The 21,078-nt window shown below is 36.9% G+C and overlaps 1 protein-coding gene across 1 annotated transcript in view; it reads left to right on the forward strand.

Moving 5' to 3' along the window:
• Positions 1-21,078, forward strand: part of CNDP1 (carnosine dipeptidase 1) — a 50,120-nt gene that overhangs the window by 10,344 nt on the left and 18,698 nt on the right. Inside the window, exons 4-6 of the mRNA XM_044658103.1 lie at positions 1,676-1,764; positions 10,444-10,644; positions 15,601-15,685. Of these exons, the coding sequence (XP_044514038.1) occupies positions 1,676-1,764; positions 10,444-10,644; positions 15,601-15,685 (375 nt within the window). The remainder of the gene's footprint in view (positions 1-1,675; positions 1,765-10,443; positions 10,645-15,600; positions 15,686-21,078) is intronic.

Raw genomic sequence — 21,078 nt, forward strand, 5'->3', positions numbered from 1 at the left:
AAGGAAGGAAGGAAGGAAAAAAGGAAGAAAGTAAAGAAGAGAAGGAAGGAAGAAAAGAAGGAAGAAAAGAAAGGAGGAAGAAAGGAGGAAGGGAGGAAAGGAAGAAGAGAAGGAGTAAGTAATACAGGAAGAGTTAAATAAATTGTGTTACAATAATGTGATAGAATGTTATAAGAAAATTCAGATTTAAAAGTATAAGGAATATAAAGAAATATGCAAAAACCTTTGGAAATAATGAAAAATATCAGATCCAGAAGAACAAAAAACACACTGTGACCACAAAAGGGAATGGGAAGAATGGACAAGAATGAATGAAACCCTGTGGAAATTATAAAAGGAGTGACTGAAAAATGATCACATTGTATGCATCGAAATTCATTTATTTAAATACAAATAGTTGCAAAACAGGATTAATTAGTTATATTGATGCTTAATATTAAATTTATATAGGGATAGGAATTGGATTTTTTCCCATTATTATAGGCAACCCCCAACTGACAACTCTATCAATTTAGGACATCACCTCTGCAGTATGTAGTTTTACAGTTGTCTAGAAATCCGAGGAACAACTAGGTAGTTCAGTAGATAGAATAGTAAGCCAGGAGTTCAGAAAGATCTGAGTTCAAAGTCTCAGGTACTTACTTGCTATGTGACCCTGGGCAAGTGTGCCTCATTTTCCTCATCTGTAAAATGAGCTGGGGAAAGAAATGGCAAACTACTCCATTATCTTTACCAAGAAAACTGTCACAAAGTGTCCAACATGACTGAAACAACTGAACAACACTGGCAGAGCACTGATAAATTGTGACTTATTCGGTCACACAGCCTCTATATACCAGAGGGCAGGACATGAACGCAGATCTTCCTGTATCCAAATCCAAGGCTCCATCCTCCATGTTGCCTCTTAAACTTTATAACTCATTAAAAATGAGAAGTATTTGACTTTCCCCAAGAATTTACAAAAGATGATAGGGTTCCATCCCCTCCCCACAAGGAATCTTTGTTTTTTAAGCCTTCACATATATAAAATAAGTTTTATTGATGACTTGTCTTTCTGTGATATTTTAGCAAACCAAATGAATAAAAATGTTGTTTTACCTTCAGCTCATTCTTTCCCCTTGTCATATCATTTGATTTAGTACTGCTGATTTTCTTTCATTTGCAGGGAGACTATGAGCTCTTAAATTGCTAGATGAGTTAAATCAGCAGAAAGATGATTTCTCAATTTAATGGTAAAAATCTTTTCCTGCTTAAAAATACTGAACCCCAAATTCACATTTTATGAAGAGAGAAGAAAAAAACAAATTACAGTATAACAAACCATCAAAAAGGACATGGACATTTTTCATTAATACTCCACCTAAATGTAAAAAGAACAGATCAATTATATGACATTTACTGGCAACTATGTAGATATTTTCCAATGAGCAATGGTCAAGGGATCAACCTGTTACTAAGCTATTGAGATGTACTTTGTCTTACAGTAGACACCATTGGGTGACTATGAAATTTGTGCTTATGAAATGGTGCTTTGCAATTTCAGAACAAGATTTGCAAGGCCAGAATGCAAATGTATTAATATAATTATTCATCATGTTAAATTTGTTTTGAACTTCTTAAACTTGATGGAAGTTTAAGCACTGTTTCTGACCTTTATTTTCTTTCCCACTCGAAGGAAAACTTTATGGACGGGGAACAACAGACAATAAAGGACCTGTTTTAGCTTGGATTAATGCAGTGGCTGCCTTCAAAGCTCTAAACCAAGTATGTCACCAATGGGCTATGGTTTTGAATTTTAAAGGATAACTGTGAGTAGAAAATGGCCATTAACCTAATGGAAATAATAACACACTTGGTTATCATGGATAACTGAAAGTATCCCTAAATTGATAAAGCTAAGTTGAAGAAGAAATTTTTTAAAAGTCACACTTAGGGGGCAGCTAGGTGGCTCAGTGGATTGAGAGCCATGGAGTTCCTGGGTTCAGATTTGACTTCAGAGACTTCCTAGCTATGTGACCTTGCATAAGTCATTTAACCCCAATTGTCTAGACCTTAACCCTTTTCTGTACTGGAGTCAATCAATATTTACTATTGATTCCAAGACAGAAGGGAAGGATTTTTACAAATAAAGTCACACTTACCTGTGAAACTACTTAGGTTGGATTGTCTTTTATTCATCTTCAGAATATATATGTGCACATATAATTGCATATTTATGTACACATATGAATGTATTTATAAACCTGTGTAAGGGTTAAATGTAGGACTTTGACAAAGTGAGAATAGTTTAATAAAGATTTTGTTTAATTTAAAAGATAGAAAAGAGAAAAAAGATTATTAATCTTATATCCTATAAATCTACCTAAACTAAGTCTCACTAATAAATAATTCCTATTAACTACCTAAAATTTCCTAATATTATCTCTAACTATCTTCTCAGGACAGGTTCTTCTGCCTGGCACACCAGGCCTAATCTATGCTACTCTATCAGTAAAATATTAACTCCCTAAAACAATAGATAGCCAACTGTCACTAGCCAACTGCCAGCAGCCCCTTGCCTGAGAGCCAGATCTCCTGCTCTCTAGAGATCCTAGAGGCAAAAAGCACCCTTCCCTCAGAGGTTGCTTCCTTTATCTCCTCACTGACCAACTGCCGTTTTACCACCTTCCTTCCAGAAAGTCATTCCTCCTTCCTCTCCTCAGTGTCCTGGTCTCCTTGGTAACGGAATCTTCAGCTCTGGCTCACTACTCACTGGACCTGTCAGTTCTCTGATTCACTTCAAAACTCTACTCTCTCCCCTCTTAAACTAGACAGAGGGAGAGATTAAGAAAAATCCCTTTAACAGATTCTCGCAAAGGGGCCATAACTATAATTTGTATCTCTTTTTTCAAGTTTTCCCTTTAATACTTTTATCTCCTTTCTTAACGCCTCCACTAAATCACCATCATCATCATCATCTTTCCTTTCATGCCCATTATATTTTTATATATATATATATATATATATATATATTCATATGTATATATCCTTAATTCATCAAGATCCATATTTGGCCAGTTAGGACAGCTGATTTTGAAATAGTCCTTGTCCACCCTGCAACAATTTTTCACAGTCTTCTCAATTGTCTAACATCCCTTTCTCTGGTCAAATCTAGGTCTATATATCTTCCTCCCAGTTCTATAAGTCTTTCCATGAGCTAGGAAGGATTTTCACCTATATAAGTCTGTCCATGAGCTGGGAAGGATTTTCACCTATCTCTTGTCTGAGTTTGTCAAACTTTGTCCAGGTATCCGGTCTGTTAGAACATACTCTCATAGCTTTGATTACTGACTTCCTAGCCTGACACAATTTAGTGTAATCAGCTTCATTGTTAAAATCCCATTTGGGGTCCTTTCCTCAGTGTCCTGGTCTCTTTGGTAACAGAATCTTCAGCTCTGGCTCACTGTTCTCTGATCCACTGAAAAACCCTGCTCTCTCCTCTCTTAAGCTAGACAGAGGGAGAGATTAAGAAAATCCTTTTAATACCTGTATGAATACATATATGCGGAAATATGTCTCTATGGGCATATTTACAATTTCAGGCCATTAGGGAACATTATTAGTGATCCTTATTTTACAAGGGTTGGGGTGGATGGTATTTGGTATTTAAAGGCCCTAAGATGGCATTGCTATACATTTACTCTTGACCTCATGAGAGTTTAGCAGACAATCTTTGAGAAATGCTATGCCTGAAAAATTAACCATTTGGTAATTGCCATACCTTGGCAATGAATCTTTCTGAGCCTGACTAGACTGGTCTTTAAATCACATCATATGTGAATTGTATTTGCCTTCCCAACTTGGTAGCACACATCAGAACCTGTTTTGCAGTGTCATAGCCTTCAAGAACCCAGGGTCAGTACCTCCATACCACAATAAGGCATCAAAGGAGAAATTTAATGGAAGATAATCCAGTGTATTTTAATCTCTAAAAAAATATTATATTACTACATTGCCATCTACTAATTCCTCCCAACATAAAGATGGCTCTTCTGAGGCTGACTCCATGACTTTAGATTATATACAGTATTTCAGTCTTTGGCAATCAAGTCTAAGAAATTCAATGAAGATTCTGCTAAGTGTTGAAGGAGAGAAAGTTTAGATCAGATAAGACCTTTGTCCTCAATTTGCTTAATGCCTGTGGGATCATAGCATCATAGTTTTAGGACTTTAAGGGACCTTAGAGATTATTTAATCCAACCCTTTCTTTCACTGATGAGGAAACAGACCCAGAGAGATTAAATGGTCTGATAAGAACCAGAACATAAACCCAAAGCATGCTTCTACTGTAGCATACTATCTTTCATAAAGGGATAAAAAAATAATAAGGCACAAAAATTATAGTTCATGTCTTTATATTATATATTATAGTTATAAATATATAAAATTATATATTATTATACATATAATTATAATATAATAATTAATGGTGATTGTGACTTGTAGGATTTAAATTAATATCCAATACTTCAAGTATTATATTTTATAAAGTTTATTATCTAACAAAATAGAACCACACAACTAAGTTTTTCTATTTGCTCAAAAAGCCTGCTCTACCAAAGCTGTGACAGGAAGACAAGAGAGGAAGAGATGGAACCCCACAGAATTTATATCCTGTCTACATCAGCACGTAACAACAGGAAGAAAGTGGGGTGCTGGAATCATAGTTTTTTTAGGGTAACAGATTCTAATTACACAATCCCTCCTGAGATCTTTTGGGAGACTAGTCTCCCCAGTGAATCATGTAAACATAATATTGCAACAATTTGAGGATAAAAGGGAAAGAGAACAAAGCCAGTGATTGCTAGGCTCATTGACAAAAAGCCAATTAGGGGACAGTCCCCTTTGGCATAAAAGTGTACATTCAAAACAAATGCATTCAACTCCCCACAGTTCAATTTCACTATATCCCAAAGTTCATTCTGTATCTTTCAGTTCAATGTGAGGTTTCTGCAGGCATCTCCATGACACCTTCTCCAAGCAGTTCACTTCCTGGTTTCTGGGAGGTAGCAAGTTTCTTGTCCTAAAATTACTTTCAAACAAGAAAAATTTTTATAAAACTAGAATTTTATGACAATTATACAATTCCCCCCTGAGAAGAGTATTGAAAAACACACAGATCAACCCAGGATACATTAATTTTCACTAAGAAAATGCCTTTTTTAAAAAACAGTAGTATAGTAGCTAATTTAAGAAAATCTTTTGGGTCTAAAATGTCACCAAGAATCTAAATCATTCTGGTGGTAGAGTAAGCTGAAGAGTTATAAATAGAAAAAGCCATCTAGAAGCCACTAGGCTACCTGGGTAATGCTCCCTTCTCAAGAGCCATCCAGAGGTGTCACGCCTCCTTAGAAAAACCTTCCAATCTCCCAGATAAAACTGTAACAGCCGTATATAGCATGTCTTTATATGTCTCATCCATTACATTTTTATTAATGTGGAGGTGGGGATTATAATAGTGCTATAGCTCTTCATTTCAGCTATTAAATGGACCCTTACCTCTTGTTACAAACAAGTCAAATGTACTTTTACAATGGTATTTTCTCCAGTCCAGTCATATGGAGAGGTACAAATAAAGACAATGTAATAGCACATATAGCTAATTGTCAAAACACAGTACCTTAAAATGATAGAGTGTAACATGTGCAGGTGGAAAATTTGCCACACCTGAGCTACATTCCCAGTATTCTTTTAAGTATGTCCTCATTTGACTTACAGAGGCTTGGGAGATAAATTTGGCTGAGACCCATGCTCAGGGGCTCTTTTTTGGGGAGCTTGTTCTTTGCTTTGGTAAAGTGCTGCAGGTGTGAGCTTTTTGGCTTTCTTTTCTTTGCTCACTTTACTGAAAGAATCTTTTTCCTTTACTTTTTCTCCTCTTTTTGTTTATTATTAAATTATATATATTTAAAACGCTAGGAGTATTTATTTATTTTCACTTCTACAATTTTTGGTGACCATGAAGGGATAGAATTTCCTCTCCTGTCTTGGTCTCCCCTCTCCCTTCTCTCTCCAGGAAATCTTTCAGAGTTTTCCCAGACTCATGGCCTATACCTGCACAAAGAGAACTTAACAAACAAAATAAAATCTTAAAACAAACAACCAGAAAATACAATATATGTGACAAGATACAGGAACTGAATTCAAGAGTTCCTTTTTCCATTTCTGATACAGAGACTTCCGTAAAACAATAGAATCTGAAAAGACTTAAAAACTTCACCTCCTGACTCTTTAAAGTTCCTTCCCCTTCCCAGTATCATTATCCATCTAGATTACTTTGGTCACACCTCTGGGATCTCCCATAGTGAGGGAGAATTCCACACAGAGCATAGTGTGGAGACCGGGCAGTCCAGAATGGCAAGGGGCTGTAGGGAGATAAATTTCTCCCCTGAATCTCAGGATTATTCAAGCTAATCACACCCAGTGCACCCAGGAATAATAGGAAGAAAAAACATCCTAAAACTGGGAGCTGTTTGAGATAGGCAGGAAACCGGGCCATGCTTGAAATTCTACTTCCTGTCTATACTTTGGAAGAGTAACCTTTCTTCCCCTCCCCCAAGGGGTAAAAATGCCAGGAAGCAGCTTGCTTCCCTTGCCATGTGGACAGGGAGTTAAGAGAGTAGAAGCATCTCCTCAGGAAAAAGCCCTTTAGGAGGCTAATTATTGCCTAAGAGAAACACACCCAGGCTTACAAAACAAGCATTGAGCAAGCACTCAGGTGTTGGCAATGAAAGGGAAAGAGGGATTTATACTTTCTCAATTTATTTAGAGAGTGGCTGGCTCAGCTGGGACCACTCAGCAGTTAGCAACAGGAGGAGGATCAGCAACAGAAATGGCTTGATCACCCTGGCAGTTAGGGAGGGAGGCAGGATTGGAAGCAGCAGGAGAAATGTGGTTTCTTTTCAAACTATTCTACTCAGAGAGAATTAAGGGTTCTAAACTCCACTTCTGTGGTTGCCATAAGTATTATATAGAGTTTATTAACTAACAAAATAGAACCACATGACTAAGTTTCTCTAACTCCTCAAAAAAGCCTGCTCCACTAAAGCTGAGACAGTAAGATAAAGGAGTGAGAGATGGAATTCCACAGAATTTATATCCTGTCTACATCAGCATGAAAAGACAGGAAGAGAGTGGGGTGCTAGTAATCATAGGTTTTTTTATGGTAACGGATTCTAATTACACAGACTTTAGCAGAAATGGCCATTTAAAATCTATAAACATTATGCCATTTATGCATACTCTTATGCCATTAAGAGTAAATTAGATCAAGAAAAGTCAAAGTTTATTGGTATCTGCTGCTTCAGTTTAACTTTTTTTTTTTTTCATGGCCCAATATTTGCCTTTCTCTCCACTCTGGTTCACATAAATTAATGGAAGATAAGAATTGGAACCAAGGCAACCTTGATGTCCAAGCTCAGACAAGCTCTGGCTTCAATTCCTGCCTTTACTACATATAGGATATGTGACATGAGGCTGCTAGGTAGTGCAGTGGGTAGTCTTGGGCCTGAGTCAGGAATTCATCAGTCAATTCCAGATATTTACTAGCTATATGACTCTGGGTAAATCATTTAATCTCTGCCATAATTTTTTAATCTGTAAAATGGAGATAATAGTATCTATCTCCTAAGGTTGTTGTGAGGATCAAATGAGATAATAACTGTAAGTCATTTAGCACAGTGCCTGGCACATAGTAGACACAGTCAGAATTAGCTGTTTTCATTAATACTTTTTTACAATTATGCCCTGGGCAACTCACCAAGACTGTAAGTTGCAGAAATGGTTCTAGCTTTTATTATTAGAGAGAGTTTCCCCCTAGAAGTTCCCTATTCTGAGGAATTAACAGTTGTTTTAAAAGGGTTCTCCATCTAGTTCAGAGCCTTCATTTTACAAATGAGGAAATTGACTTCCATTGCTGTTGATGACAACCCCAAGTTAACTGGATCTGAAGCCTAGGAAGACCCCTAAGAACATAGACAATTCCAGCTCCTGTGAGGGGTTCCAATGGAGTCCATACTGCCAGGACTCTTCCAGAATTAATTAAAACACTCAGGGTCATCCTAACAGTGGGAGAGGGATTATGTCCTCCCTATCCTCTCCAGTACTCTGGACTCATCCCCCACAGGTCCCCCATACTCTAGCATCCCTGCAGTGAGCCTGAGAACCACCATGTAATTCAGTTTTCCATGGCCAGAACATAACCTTTGACCACTGGACCCATATTCAACTCACAGTAAATTTGTCAAACAACCACGAACACTTATACTTGTAGATCTATTCTGGTCTAGAATGTCTGGCATTTTGTCCTTTTTGAATGACAGGATTATTGTTTTATATAAAACCTAGAAGTACTAACTATGAACATTTAAAAATATCTGAACTTCACTGATGCCAGCCCACATTGTAAATCATAAAGGAAACATACAGAGAGCACTTCAGATTTTTAACAGTCTGAATATCCTTTTGTATGTACATTGAAAATGCTTTCATGTAAAAAGCCCTGTGAATTCTCAAATCTCACAAACCTTGATTGCCAAAAAAAGCTTGGTGAGTGCCAACAATTTCCCAGCAATTACTTATTAACCAAGTGCTGCTATAGTGAGCTCTCATATCACTAAGATTTCAGAACTTTCAAAAGATTTGCAGAAACATATAAAAATACAATGGGATACAGTTTTATAAATCATTTTAACTACACTGCCCTTCTCTAAATGAATAAAGTTAACTTATTTTCTGATACAACCCTCATTTTTCCCTTTTTTAAAAATTAACTAGTCTACACTATTTCTTCTCATCATTAGTACTAATTAGTGTGATTCTCCTATACTAAACTTATACTTGCTTTCTGTTTCTCTTTCTACATTTACATTAGCCCAAAGCTCTCTGCTCTGGGAAAGGGCCTGGACCTTATTATTTCCTCATGAGGCTCACAAAGACCTGAAGTTATAAGTTATAAAGATACCAAAAGATCAAAGGTGAAAATGGGGGGAAACATGTAAAATTTTAAAAAGCATTCTTCCATGCTCAAACGTTAACTAGAGAAAAAGTCAAGTTCCATTTTTCCCTATAAGATCAAAGTCCTTTGAGAAAATTTAAAAGATTAAAATGATAGTTGAAAAGTAACATACTTGAAATAGAAATTATCTTAAGGCTCGAACAGGAGAAAAATCTTCTGAAGGAAGATATGTTGGCTTATGGTTCTGAATATGTTGGAATTTTTGTCGCTATTGTTGGTTTGTTACAACAGAGAGAGAAAGAAAAAATAAAAATGACAAAGCCCAGAATTGAGTCAGGAAAGAAAGGGGATATTGTCTTAAAAATGGACTGACCCAGGATTGAGCCTTTCCTTTTAGAAGGAGGAAAAAATGTCATTATTCTGAGAGAACACAGTGGAACTATTTCTGACCTTGATGAATCTCCCTTTACTATTCTAGGAGCAAACATATATTTTCTGTCATCATATGCTCTCCAAACATTGCTCGCCCTACTCCCTGGGCCCAGATTCTCCTTATGCCTTGTTCATTCTTATCTTTCCTTTGAAGCCCAGCTCCAGTGCTACCAACTCCATAATACTCTTGGATAATAGCATAGAATTTGATCATTTTAAGAGACCTCAGACAGCAAGTCCAATCCATACATGAAAAGAATCCCCAAAGTGGTCAGATCTCATAGACCGCTAAGTTCTGCAATGTCTTAATGCACATATCTTTAAATGTTATATGTTCTCTGTGTGTGTCTATATATGTGTGTGTGTGTCATATACAGTATTATCCTTATCTCTGCTTGCACCTCCTTCCCCAAAGGGACTGTGAGCTAGCTCCTTAAGCCCCTGTCTGAGCTTGAAGTTTGTAACTTCCCCTGTTTCTAGCACAGTGGCCTACAGATATAGGATGTGGTAAAGTGATAAAGTAATAAAGAGTGAGTGAATAGGATCCTTCATCACCAATATCAAAAGCATTAAGCTACTGTAATGCACCATGCTATTTGACATCCAACAAGATTTAACTTTGTGTCCCTATAATAAAGGAAACGCGCTATAAGATGAATAACATTTGTGAGAATAAGATATCAAAAATATTATATGCACATTGAATCTGATTATCCCCAAATTGAAGGGTCATTCAGTAGCATGATGGATAGAATGCTGGGCCTGGAGTCAAGAAGGCTCTTCTTTGTAAACATTTCAAATAAACAAAATACCCATCTGCATTGATAGAGGGAATTTTCTTACCTAGAGTTCTCATACCAATGAAATCGTTGATTTGGGTGACATTTTTTTTAATTTTAATTTAATTTAAAAAAATTAAAACATTTAACAGAGTAGCATGAGATGAGCAATTCCTGACTTTGGAAGAGTTGAGTATGTATGTAATTCGTTATTTAAATGTTTTGTTTTTTTAAATTCAGGATATCCCAGTGAATGTCAAATTTATCATTGAAGGAATGGAAGAAGCAGGTTCCATTTCATTAGATGAGCTTATCAGAAGAGAAAAAGAGCGTTTCTTCTCTAGTGTTGACTACATCGTCATCTCAGACAACCTGTGGATCAGCAGGACAAAGCCTGCACTCACCTATGGAACCCGAGGAAATATATATTTCACTGTGGAGGTAATGAAAAACTTCCAGAAAGTTGAGTGAGAAATATGTGGTTAGTACAAGGTGAAAGGAAACCAAACGGATACTTCTACTCTCGGGCAAGTATAGTTATCAAAGCACTAACCCCACAAGGAAGTACTGATTGAATGACCCAATTAGAATCGAATTACTACTCCAAGGGAATACACAAATATTTAACTAAGTCTTACCCAAACCATATATTCATATACACACATATGTGTATATATATAGATATAGATATATCTGATCTCAGAAAGATCTAAGGTACTCTGCTATTTTACTAATTGTGGTTGTAAAAATTTAATTTCAACAAACATTTTTCAGGTATTTACTACGAATATCATGTAGGCACTAGGCACGCATATATATTAAAAAAGGAAAGAGCCCCCCTTGATGAATGATGAAGAAAAACAAACACACACAAATATATATAAAAACAAAATATGAAGTCATTAGTGTGGATACATAACACCACTTCCCCAAATGCATTGCTGTGGAAAACATCCATTGTCCCAGACATCATCATTCCCAGGGAATTTTGCAGATTTTAAATTAAGGGGCAGTGAGGCAGCACAGTGGTTAGAGCACCAGGCCTGGAGTTGAGAGGAGTAGGTTCAAATATGGCCTCAGACATTTCCTAGCTGTGTAATCCTGGGCAAGTCATTTAACCTCAATTACTTAGTCCAGTGATGGGCAAACTACGGCCTGCAGGCCAGATGTGAGCCCCCTGAAATGTTCTATCTGGTGGCTTGACATTATTCCTAATCTGAATGCAATGAGTAGGATACAATACAATGAAACTTTGAAAAAGTTGCCTTAGAAGCAGACTGACAGATGAGCATTTCCTTTCCTTTGGCCCCCTCTTTAAAAAGTTCACCCATCACTGACTTAGCCCTTACTACTCTTCTTTCTTGAAATGAATACTAAGATAGAAGTTAAGACTTTTTAAAAAAAGTCTGAATTATGCTAAACCACAGCCTGAGGGCATTATTTCCTAAGCAGTGATGTTAATGACTTCCATTTCACTAGCATCACACCACTGATTATGGAAGTAACTGAGGTTCTTCATGCTGAAAAAGAAAGTGTTGCTCTACATTGCCAAATACTGAATCCGTTGGATAAATCTGGTTCTCATATCATTAATTAAGATGCATGAAACATAATCAGAACTCATTATTTTCTCTTGGAATTAAAAAAAATTCCTATATTCTTTAAGAAAAAATCAGAAACTTTCATTCAATTTGCCTGATTGCCTTCTGGCAGAATGCCAAGGAAGTCTTGGTGGTGAGGTGCAGTAGGCAACAGGGCTTTCCAATGAAGAGAACAACCATTTCAGTAACTTAGAAAACAGTGCCTTCCCTCTAGTGGTTGTTCGCAGCTTATTTAGTGTATATCTTATTTGTACATATTTGTTTGCATGCTTTTTCCTCCATTAAACTGTGAGCTTCTTGAGAGCATAGACCAGTGATTCCCAAAGTGTGCGCCACTGCCCCCTGGTGGGTGCTGCAGTGATCCAGGAGAGTGGTGATGACCATAGGTGCATTTATCTTTCCTATTAGTTACTATTAAAATTTTTAAAAATTAATTTCCAGGGGCACTAAATAATATTTTTTCTGGAAAGGGGGCAGTAGGCCAAAAAAGTTTGGGAATCACTGGCATAGACCAAGGGTTTTTGTTGAGGTTTTATAATCCTTTTTTTGGTATCCTTAGTCCTTAGCCCAGTGACTGGCACAGAGCAAGTGCTTCATAAATGTTCTTTAATTTGACTATCACTTCTCTGTAAAGAGTTTATGGACTGGGGCAACTAGAGAGACAGGCCTAGAGATAGGAGGTCCTGGGTTCAAATCTGACCTCAGACACTTCTTAGCTTTGTGATCCTGGGCATGTTACTTAACTCCCAATGCCTAGCCCTTATTGCTCTTCTGCTTTGGAACTGATACTTAATATGGATTCTAAGACAGAAGGTAAGGATTAAAAAAAAAGTTTATGGTCTATAGGTAAGGATATTGCATGAACTATCTTATGCCACTACAGTCATGGTTTGATTTGCTTTTCTCTTTCCTTGTTTCAGGGAAGAGTTCTACGGGATGGGGACAATAGAGCAATTATTGAGAAGTGATAGTGTTATAAAAGACAAAAAAAGCATCAATAAAACATTAAACACCACCACCATCAAAAGAACACTGTACTGACCATCTGAGTCAGAGGAATGATTTAAGATCCTTCCCAACTAAATAGAAATTTTCCCAGAGTATTTTAATACCAGATAGACAGTAAAGATTTGTCCTTTTGGGGCTCAATCATTAGGTCCTCTAGAGGTCCCTGGAGTTCAACCCTAACACTCTTCTCTTTATTCACTAACCTGCTGTATGACTTTGGGCAAGTTACTTTATCTCTCCAACCACAATTAATCAATTATATCTCTTCTTAACACTTTCTGGTTGATTACTTTAAACAACTACATGTTCTAAAAGGTCATTTCCCAAGATATTCTGATATATGGAAATAGAAACATCTTTTCTGACTTCCTCCAGGAAAGCCCAAGGGTAATCTGAAGAAAAGGTTTGATTAAGGATGAGCAAAGGTACAGCATAGCCACACAAATATTCAAAGAATTCAGAATAACTGTTGGATGGGGTTTATCAGAGAAAATAATTGTTTTAGGTTGTTACTAAACGGTAAGCTCCATATCAGGGATTATATCTGTCCAGACAAAAAGAAAGTTGTTGGGAAAGGGGATGGACCTTATGAAAGTGTCCTTTAAAAAAGACTAATCAGGCAATGTTGTGAAGAGTGAATTGAAGCAGAAAAAGACCAATTAAGAGCTTAAAGTAATATAGACATGAAGTGATGGCAAAAGGAATGTAGAGGAAAGAATGGATCCAAGAAAAATTAAAAGAACGAGTCTGTAGGATTACTATTCAACAAACATCTATTAAACCTCTACCCTGTGTAAAGCACAGGAGGTGTTTTGACATTCTGATAAAACACTATACTTGTTCCCATGAAGCTTACAGCTAGTATGGAATATAACACATATCCAAACAACTATAATATAAAATAATTTGTAATGTGGAAAAGCAAAGTCCTGGATAGTGTTTCAGCAGGAAAATATTGTTGCTGACTAAAGAATGAGGGAGGATTTAAATTGGGCTCTAAGAGATGAATGGTAGAAATTAACAGGAGGTCAAATTGGGAAGGAGGCACATTCTTGACATAGGGAACAGCATCAGCAAAGACCCAGAAGTGGAAAAGTGGTAGAGTATGCCCAAAAGATGGCAAGTAATTCAATTTGTCTGGAATATAGACTTTGTGGAGGAGAGTATTATGACATAAGGCTATAAAGATGTTTAAGGGCACCCTGTTTATGGAATGACCATGAATACCAAGCTACAGAAACTGAACTTCATTTAATACCTTTTCAATAATTCAATTAATACCTTTGTAGAGTCTTAAGTAAAGGCCACTATCTGGCCTTTCTGGAATCACTGTGGAAGATGGATCAGAGGTGAGGAAGAATGGAAGTTGGAGAATTAGCTGGGAAGCTGTTAGAATACTTCAGCCAGGTGATAATGGGAAGCTGGACTGGCATGGCAGGCAGAAGAAATAGAGGAAGAAATGGATTTAATACATATAGAGAGCCAGCTCCTATATGGTAGGTAGGGGTTCTGAGTGGCATTTGGGGCATCGGATTGTTAAGACAGGAAAAAGAAACTGAGAACAACCAGACTAGTGGTTAACCCATGTTGCTCTAACGCAATGGGATTTGGACTTTATTTTATACTGGATTCAAACAAAGAACACAAAGAAAGAGTCACAGCTGTGAAGGGGTAACAAATCATACACAACCCATTAAAGTCTAAAAAGTAAAGGTAAAGGTACAAGGACAATGGCCAAATTCCAACCACCAATTAGTAGGGGATAATTCTGGGAGCAGAAATATTTTATGGAGATGTTCACTAATTGAATCCTGTCTTCTTGGATTATAGGTGTGCACCTGGTCAAATAAAGTCCAGACTAAAGGCTCCAGTCTTATCTAAGTAATGTTTGTTAGGGTTCGGGCTTCTTAATTATCAAGGAGAGAAATTTTTAACTCAGTAGTTGCTGGTCTGCTAAGGACTCAAAGCTTTTCAATAAGTCTATAATGTTTTTCCAATAAGAAAAGGTATGGATCATAAGAGGTGTCAAAAGAGGGGTCTCAGATTTTTATCTATTCTCTTATTGGCTTCCCACAAATACATGCTGCAATGGTAGAATCACTCAACTGGATTGATTAACTGATTGGGTTTTAAAGGACAAGAAGAAGATCATTGGTATTTGGACAATATCAAGGTTTCAAACATGGAAGACTAGATGAATACTAGTGCTACTAAAAGGAATAGTGAATTCACAGAAGGAAGAACTATCACAAAGCCAATAAATGACAGTGATGGAACTCAGATATTCAGATCCCAAATCCAGTGTTCTTTCCTCTATACCAGTGGTTCCCAAACTTTTTTGGCCTACCACCCCCTTTCCAGAAAAAATATTACTCAGCGCCCCCTGTCATATACTATCACTGCTCCCTTACAGTTATTCACTGCCCCCAAATGCACCTGTGGCCATCACTGCTCTCCTGGATTGCTGTAGCACCCACAAGGGGGTGGTGGCACCCACTTTGGGAATCACTGCTCTATACCAATGGTGGAGTCAAGATTGTAAGGAACTGAAAAAAAGAGCAAATGATGAAGAAATGGAGGCATTGAGTACAGTTTATTCAAAGTGTTTGGTTATAAAAAGGAGAGTAGTCAGTAAGGTCAAAAAGAAGGATACAACTTCAGAACATAAGTACTCATATCAGTGTTGTTGCTTAAGCCCTATTTTTTTAAAATGGAAAAGTAGTGTTAAAGCAGTGAAAAACAAACAAACAAAAAAAAAACATTAAATCACTTGTCTCTTTTCTTTCAGGTGAAATGCAGAGATCAAGATTTTCATTCAGGAACTTTTGGTGGCATTCTCAATGAACCCATGGCTGATTTGGTATCCCTTCTTGGTAATGTTTTATTTCATTTCATTTATTATCATTTAGGCATAAATAAATTATCTAAAATTCAGTTTGATTTGAACTTCTGAGTACTGGATGATCCCACAACCTATACAATTTTGAAGGAAGGCAGAATAGATGAGAGACAAGAGAAGACATGGACCTTAAACCTCCCACACATATAGTCAGGCTAAATAACCTCAATTATTTCACTCAGACTTTAATCAACTCTAACCTCCTTTTCTCCCAGACCCCTCTTCTGCTAACCTTGTGTTCTCTAAAAAAAAAAGTTGGTAACTATTATAGGTCAGACTTTTTGGATGGACATAGAATGGGCATCAGAAGATCCAAAAGACCAAGAGAATCATTGACTTAGAATTGGAAAGTTCTTTTTATATCTAATATGAACCCTTCATTTTTATAGAAAACCAAGATATAAAGAGATCTGCCTAAGGTCATGCAGGTTGTAAGTTGTAGGGTACCAAAGGCTGAAGAGGAAAATATCCTAATTTTTTTAAAAAAGGAAGAAAACAGTCTAAAAACCATAAGCCTGTGACCTTCACCTTAATTCCTGGAAAAATTCTAGAACACATCATTAAAAACATGGCTAGAGAACATTTATAAATTTAAGAGCAGGCGTAGCTTCATCAAGAATAGGTGATGTCAGACTAAGCTTATTTCCTTTTCTTGACAGGTGTACCAAATTGGTAGATCAGGTGAATGCTCCAGAGACAGCTTGCCTAGGTTTTTTAGTAAAGCATTTGATAAAAGTATTTCATGCTAATATTATGGAGAAGATGGAAAGATATGGACTAGTTGATTGTCGTAGTGTAGTTAGATGGATTCAGAACTGGTTGAATGGCCAGATTCAGTACTCTTTAACAGTTCAGTCAACTTGGCAGAATATTTCCAGTAGAATTCTTTAGGCACCTATCTTGGCCCTAGACCATTAACATTGATTTGGATAAAGACATAGATAGCTTTCTCGTCAAATCTACAGATGACATAAAGCTTGAAGAAATAGCTAACACACTGGATGTCAGGGTCAGGATCTAAAAAGATCTTGACAGTCAAGCATTGGACTGGAATTAATATGATGGCATTCAGTAGGGATAAAGTCATTGCCTTACACTTGGGTTCAAACAATCATTTTCACAAATAGAGAATGGGGGAGATTAACAGCTGCTCTGAAAAAAGATACAAAGGTCAATGGAAGGCAAAATCCATAGGACTCAGCAGTGTGGTATAGCAGCCAAAAAAAGTCTGGCTACATTCAGAAAGATGCAGCTTCTAAGAATAAGGAAATGATGGTCCTTCTGTACTTTGGCATAGTCAGACCTGGGACATTATATTCAGTTCTGGATACCATAGTTTAGAAATACATTGATCAGGTAGAGAGCATAAAGGAGGGTAGCATAGGTGGTTAAAGTCCTTGAGTCCAAGAAGATTGGTTTAAAAAAAAAACTGAGGATATCTTAACTTAGAGAGGAGCAGACTAAGGGTAAGGAAGGGAAGAATACATGATAGTTATTTTCAAGAAGTTCAAAGGTCACCTTGTGGAGGAAGGATTAGACTTATTGTTTGGTTCCAAAGGCCAGAACCAGAAGCTTTGAATAGAAATTGAAAGTGATAAATCTGTAGAGTAGTATGGCATAATCTTGGTATAAACCATTATCTTATACCATTCACTAAGATAAGATCAAAATGGATATATGATCTAGGCATAAAAGGAGATATTATAAGCAAATAAGAACAGGGAACATATTCCCTACTAGATTCATGGATAGGAGAAGAATTTGAGTCAAAAAAAAGATAATGAGCACTGTGAAATATAAAATGGATAATTTTGAGTACATTAAGTTGAAAAGGTTTTGTACAAATAAAATGTTGCCAAGATTAGAAGGAAAGCAGAAAAATTAAAGAAAAATTTTATAAATAGCGTTTCAGATAGAGAACTCATATCTAAAATATATAGAGAACTTTGTCAAATTTATAAGAATAAGAATCATTCCCTGACTGATAAATAGGCAAAAGATATGAACAAATAATTTTCAGATGAAGAAATCAAAGCCAAATATAGATACACGAAAAAAATACTCTAAGTCACTATTGATTAGAGAAATGCAAACCAAAACAATTCTGAGATGTGGTCTTTCACTCATCAGATTGGCTAAAATGACAAATTTGGAAAGAAATGTGGAAAAACAAGGACATTGATGTATTGTTGGTGGAATTGTGAACTGATCCAACCATTTTAGAAAGCAATTTGTAATTACATCCAGGAAATTATAAAACTGCATATACCCTTAGCAATGGTCTGTTTCCCAAAGAGATCAGGGAAAAAGAAAAAGATCTCATATGCTCCAAAGTATTTATAGCAGCTCTCTTTGTGGCCACAAAGAATTGGAAATTGAGGGGAAGCCCATCAATTGGGGGAATGGATAAACAAATTAAAAAAAAAGAAAGAAAGGAAGTAACAAATCTAGGCTTGATGTCAGGGGAAAAATTCCTAACAATCAGAGCTGTCCAGAAATAGAAGAGGCCGTCTCAGGAGATGATGGGTTCTCCACAGAGAGTGGCTTCCCTCTCAGGTTTTGTGGAACTAGCTGGCTGCCAAGGTCCCTTTCAACTCCCAAATTCTGTGATTCTCTGAAGGAGCAGAATTAAGACTTAAACCCAGATCTCCTGACTCCAATTCTAGTATTCTTTCCACTATAATATGTAGCAGCCGATCATTAGTTTCTCTAATATAGGCACTCCCGATCCGATCGGACAATTTTGCCATTATAGTGATACCAAAGACACAAGAAGCAGAATTTCCTAAGATTCTGGTCCCTACATCTGCAGCCTGAACAGAATTGTGATGACTAAAACGCAGAAGATAGCACTACTGCTAATCCATATGACTCCTCCTAGCTCGCTCTCCGTGAAAGGGGCTACAATGGTGATATGGAGGATGTTTTTCAGGTTTGTTTTTTGGGTATCACCAAACTTCCCAGGGGCTCTAATGAGTTCCTTGCAACACCTTACTCCAGGCGTAGTGTTAATGTGGCTTTTAGGAGCCTGGTATCAATGCTTTGACATTTTTATAGATTTCCTTTGGAAGCACAAATTAATCTTTAGTTATGGTACTGCTCCCCCCCCCCAACCCCTGCAATGTGAATCGAATGTTCCTCTCATATGAGATCCAGAGATGTGAGTGTGAAGGAAAAAGCATCAAGTGAACTGCTCATTTCAGTAGGCAGTAAGTGGAACAACAAGGTTCCAAACCCATGCCCACTGCTTTGTTGTTGCTCAGTCATATCTGAATCTTTGTCACCCCATTTGGGGTTTTCTTGGCAAAGATACTGAAATGGTTTGCCATTTCCTTCTCTAGCTCATTTTATAAAAAATTTAAAAATAAAAAATAAAAGAAAGCCAAAACAAACAAGGTTAAGTGACTTACCCAGGGCTACATAGCTAGTAAGAGTTTGAGGCCACATTTGAACTTAGATCTTCCTGGCTCTAGTTCCAATGCTCTATCCACTGTGCCACTCATGTCCTTTTCTCCATCCCATACTGCATTCAATCACGAAAGGTTATCTTGAATCACAAGGCCTGAGTTGAAGGGTTAGTACCAACCCTTATTAGTTGTTCAATCTCAGGCAAGTTTTCCTTTCCATAATATGGGAAAGAGAATAATGATGATAATAATAATGATGATAATAATAATAACAATACCTTCCCTGTTTGTTTTATAGAAATGCTATGTAATTGTCCAATTAGATAATGTGTATGTAAACTATAAAGTGCTCTGAAAATGCGAGCCATTATTTTTTCTTATTATTATCTTATGGCAGCCTTTTAATTCCTTTGAAATCTGACTCTCTGACAAAATTCCCTGCACTTTTCAGTTTCACAGAGAAATGAGTGATTTTCTTCCCAAGTATTTAAATAGTTTCCAGCCGAATTCAGAAAATATGGAGCTCAACATTTTAAAAAAAGGGTTCATTTTCCATTTTATCTGAACCAATTTTCCCTTCTCTAAGAACACTGCATCATCAAATCATTAGTAGTACATTTCAATTTTTCCCCCAAGCATGATTGCAGCACATGATTTCTTTTTTAGAATGTGTGGCTTAAATCAAGCATAGAATTTCATTTAGTCCAGCAAAATGCATAGAGCATTGCTAAGGAATGCCGGTTTGGGGTCCATGAATGGAATATAAAAAGCACATTGTTTTACTTTCTTTAATTTTCAGAACAAATCAAGTGAGAAATTCATAACAAATTGAGTGATTTCTGAATGTTGCTGTTTGTAAAATTTGTGTATGCTTTGTACATATACTCACACATATATGGCCACGACATTCCGAAATGTAGCATTTATCAAGTCACAATCATAATTCTTTCTGCCCCATGGGGAGGAGTGGGATGTTGTGGAGAGACCGCTCACGACTGATTTAAGAGCCAGAATTTGATGGCCGGTTATGCATATTTAAAATGTCCTTAGTGATGGTCATTCAGTTAAAGCAGAAAGACAAAGAAGGCAATAGAGATATGGAAAGTCAAGTAGAAGCAGGCTCTCTAACTCCACCATGCTTTTCCCCTCATCAGTTTGGGAGATGCACAGAGATGTAACTAGCAATTTTTGTTTGGGGGCCAAAAAGGTACAATATGTGCCAGCTGCCAGCAGGAGTGGACAGAGCCCTAGGACTTGGAGGATCTCACCTGAGGCGTGGCCACTGCTGGGAGGAAATACTAATCATCTGGTGACTTCTTATTTTAGCTAATAATTATTGTTACCTTGTTCAGTTGTTTCTCATCTGCAAAACACACACACACACACACACACACACACACACACACACACACACACACACACACAAAACACTGCAAATGTTGTCAGTGCCCTCTCAAATTTAGCAGCTTGTGACAAAGAATCGGTTTTTCCAATCTTGGTTATGATTCTGGCCATTTCTGCCATTTAATTTCTGTGCCTCAGTTTCCACAAATTCAAAATGAAAGGGTTAGATATATTCAGGTGACTTCTAGGTTCTCTTTCAGCTTTCTAACAATGATGCTTCTTTTGTAGAGGTGTTCTGCACCCTGCATGGTCCTCCGGAGGCAATGTAGCAGAAGGGAGAATTGAGCAAGGGTATTTTTATAAGTATCAAATATTGGATATTATTTAAGCTGTTAAAATTCCAAAGAAGACTATTAAGGATTAAGAATTACATTTATTATATGCAGTTTGAAAAGGCAGTACTATCAACCTACCATTCATTTCCTGAGGTTATGATCCTCTTGGATGTGACGGTTGCTGTAGAAATTATATCACGTACAGGGGATTATGTTTTCAAGTGGAAAATGAGCAGTGGGAGAAAATGAACTCTTAAGCATCCTGTTTTCATGCAAATTCA

This window comes from Gracilinanus agilis, chromosome 1, assembly GCF_016433145.1.
Source record: "Gracilinanus agilis isolate LMUSP501 chromosome 1, AgileGrace, whole genome shotgun sequence".
NCBI lineage: Eukaryota > Metazoa > Chordata > Mammalia > Didelphimorphia > Didelphidae > Gracilinanus > Gracilinanus agilis.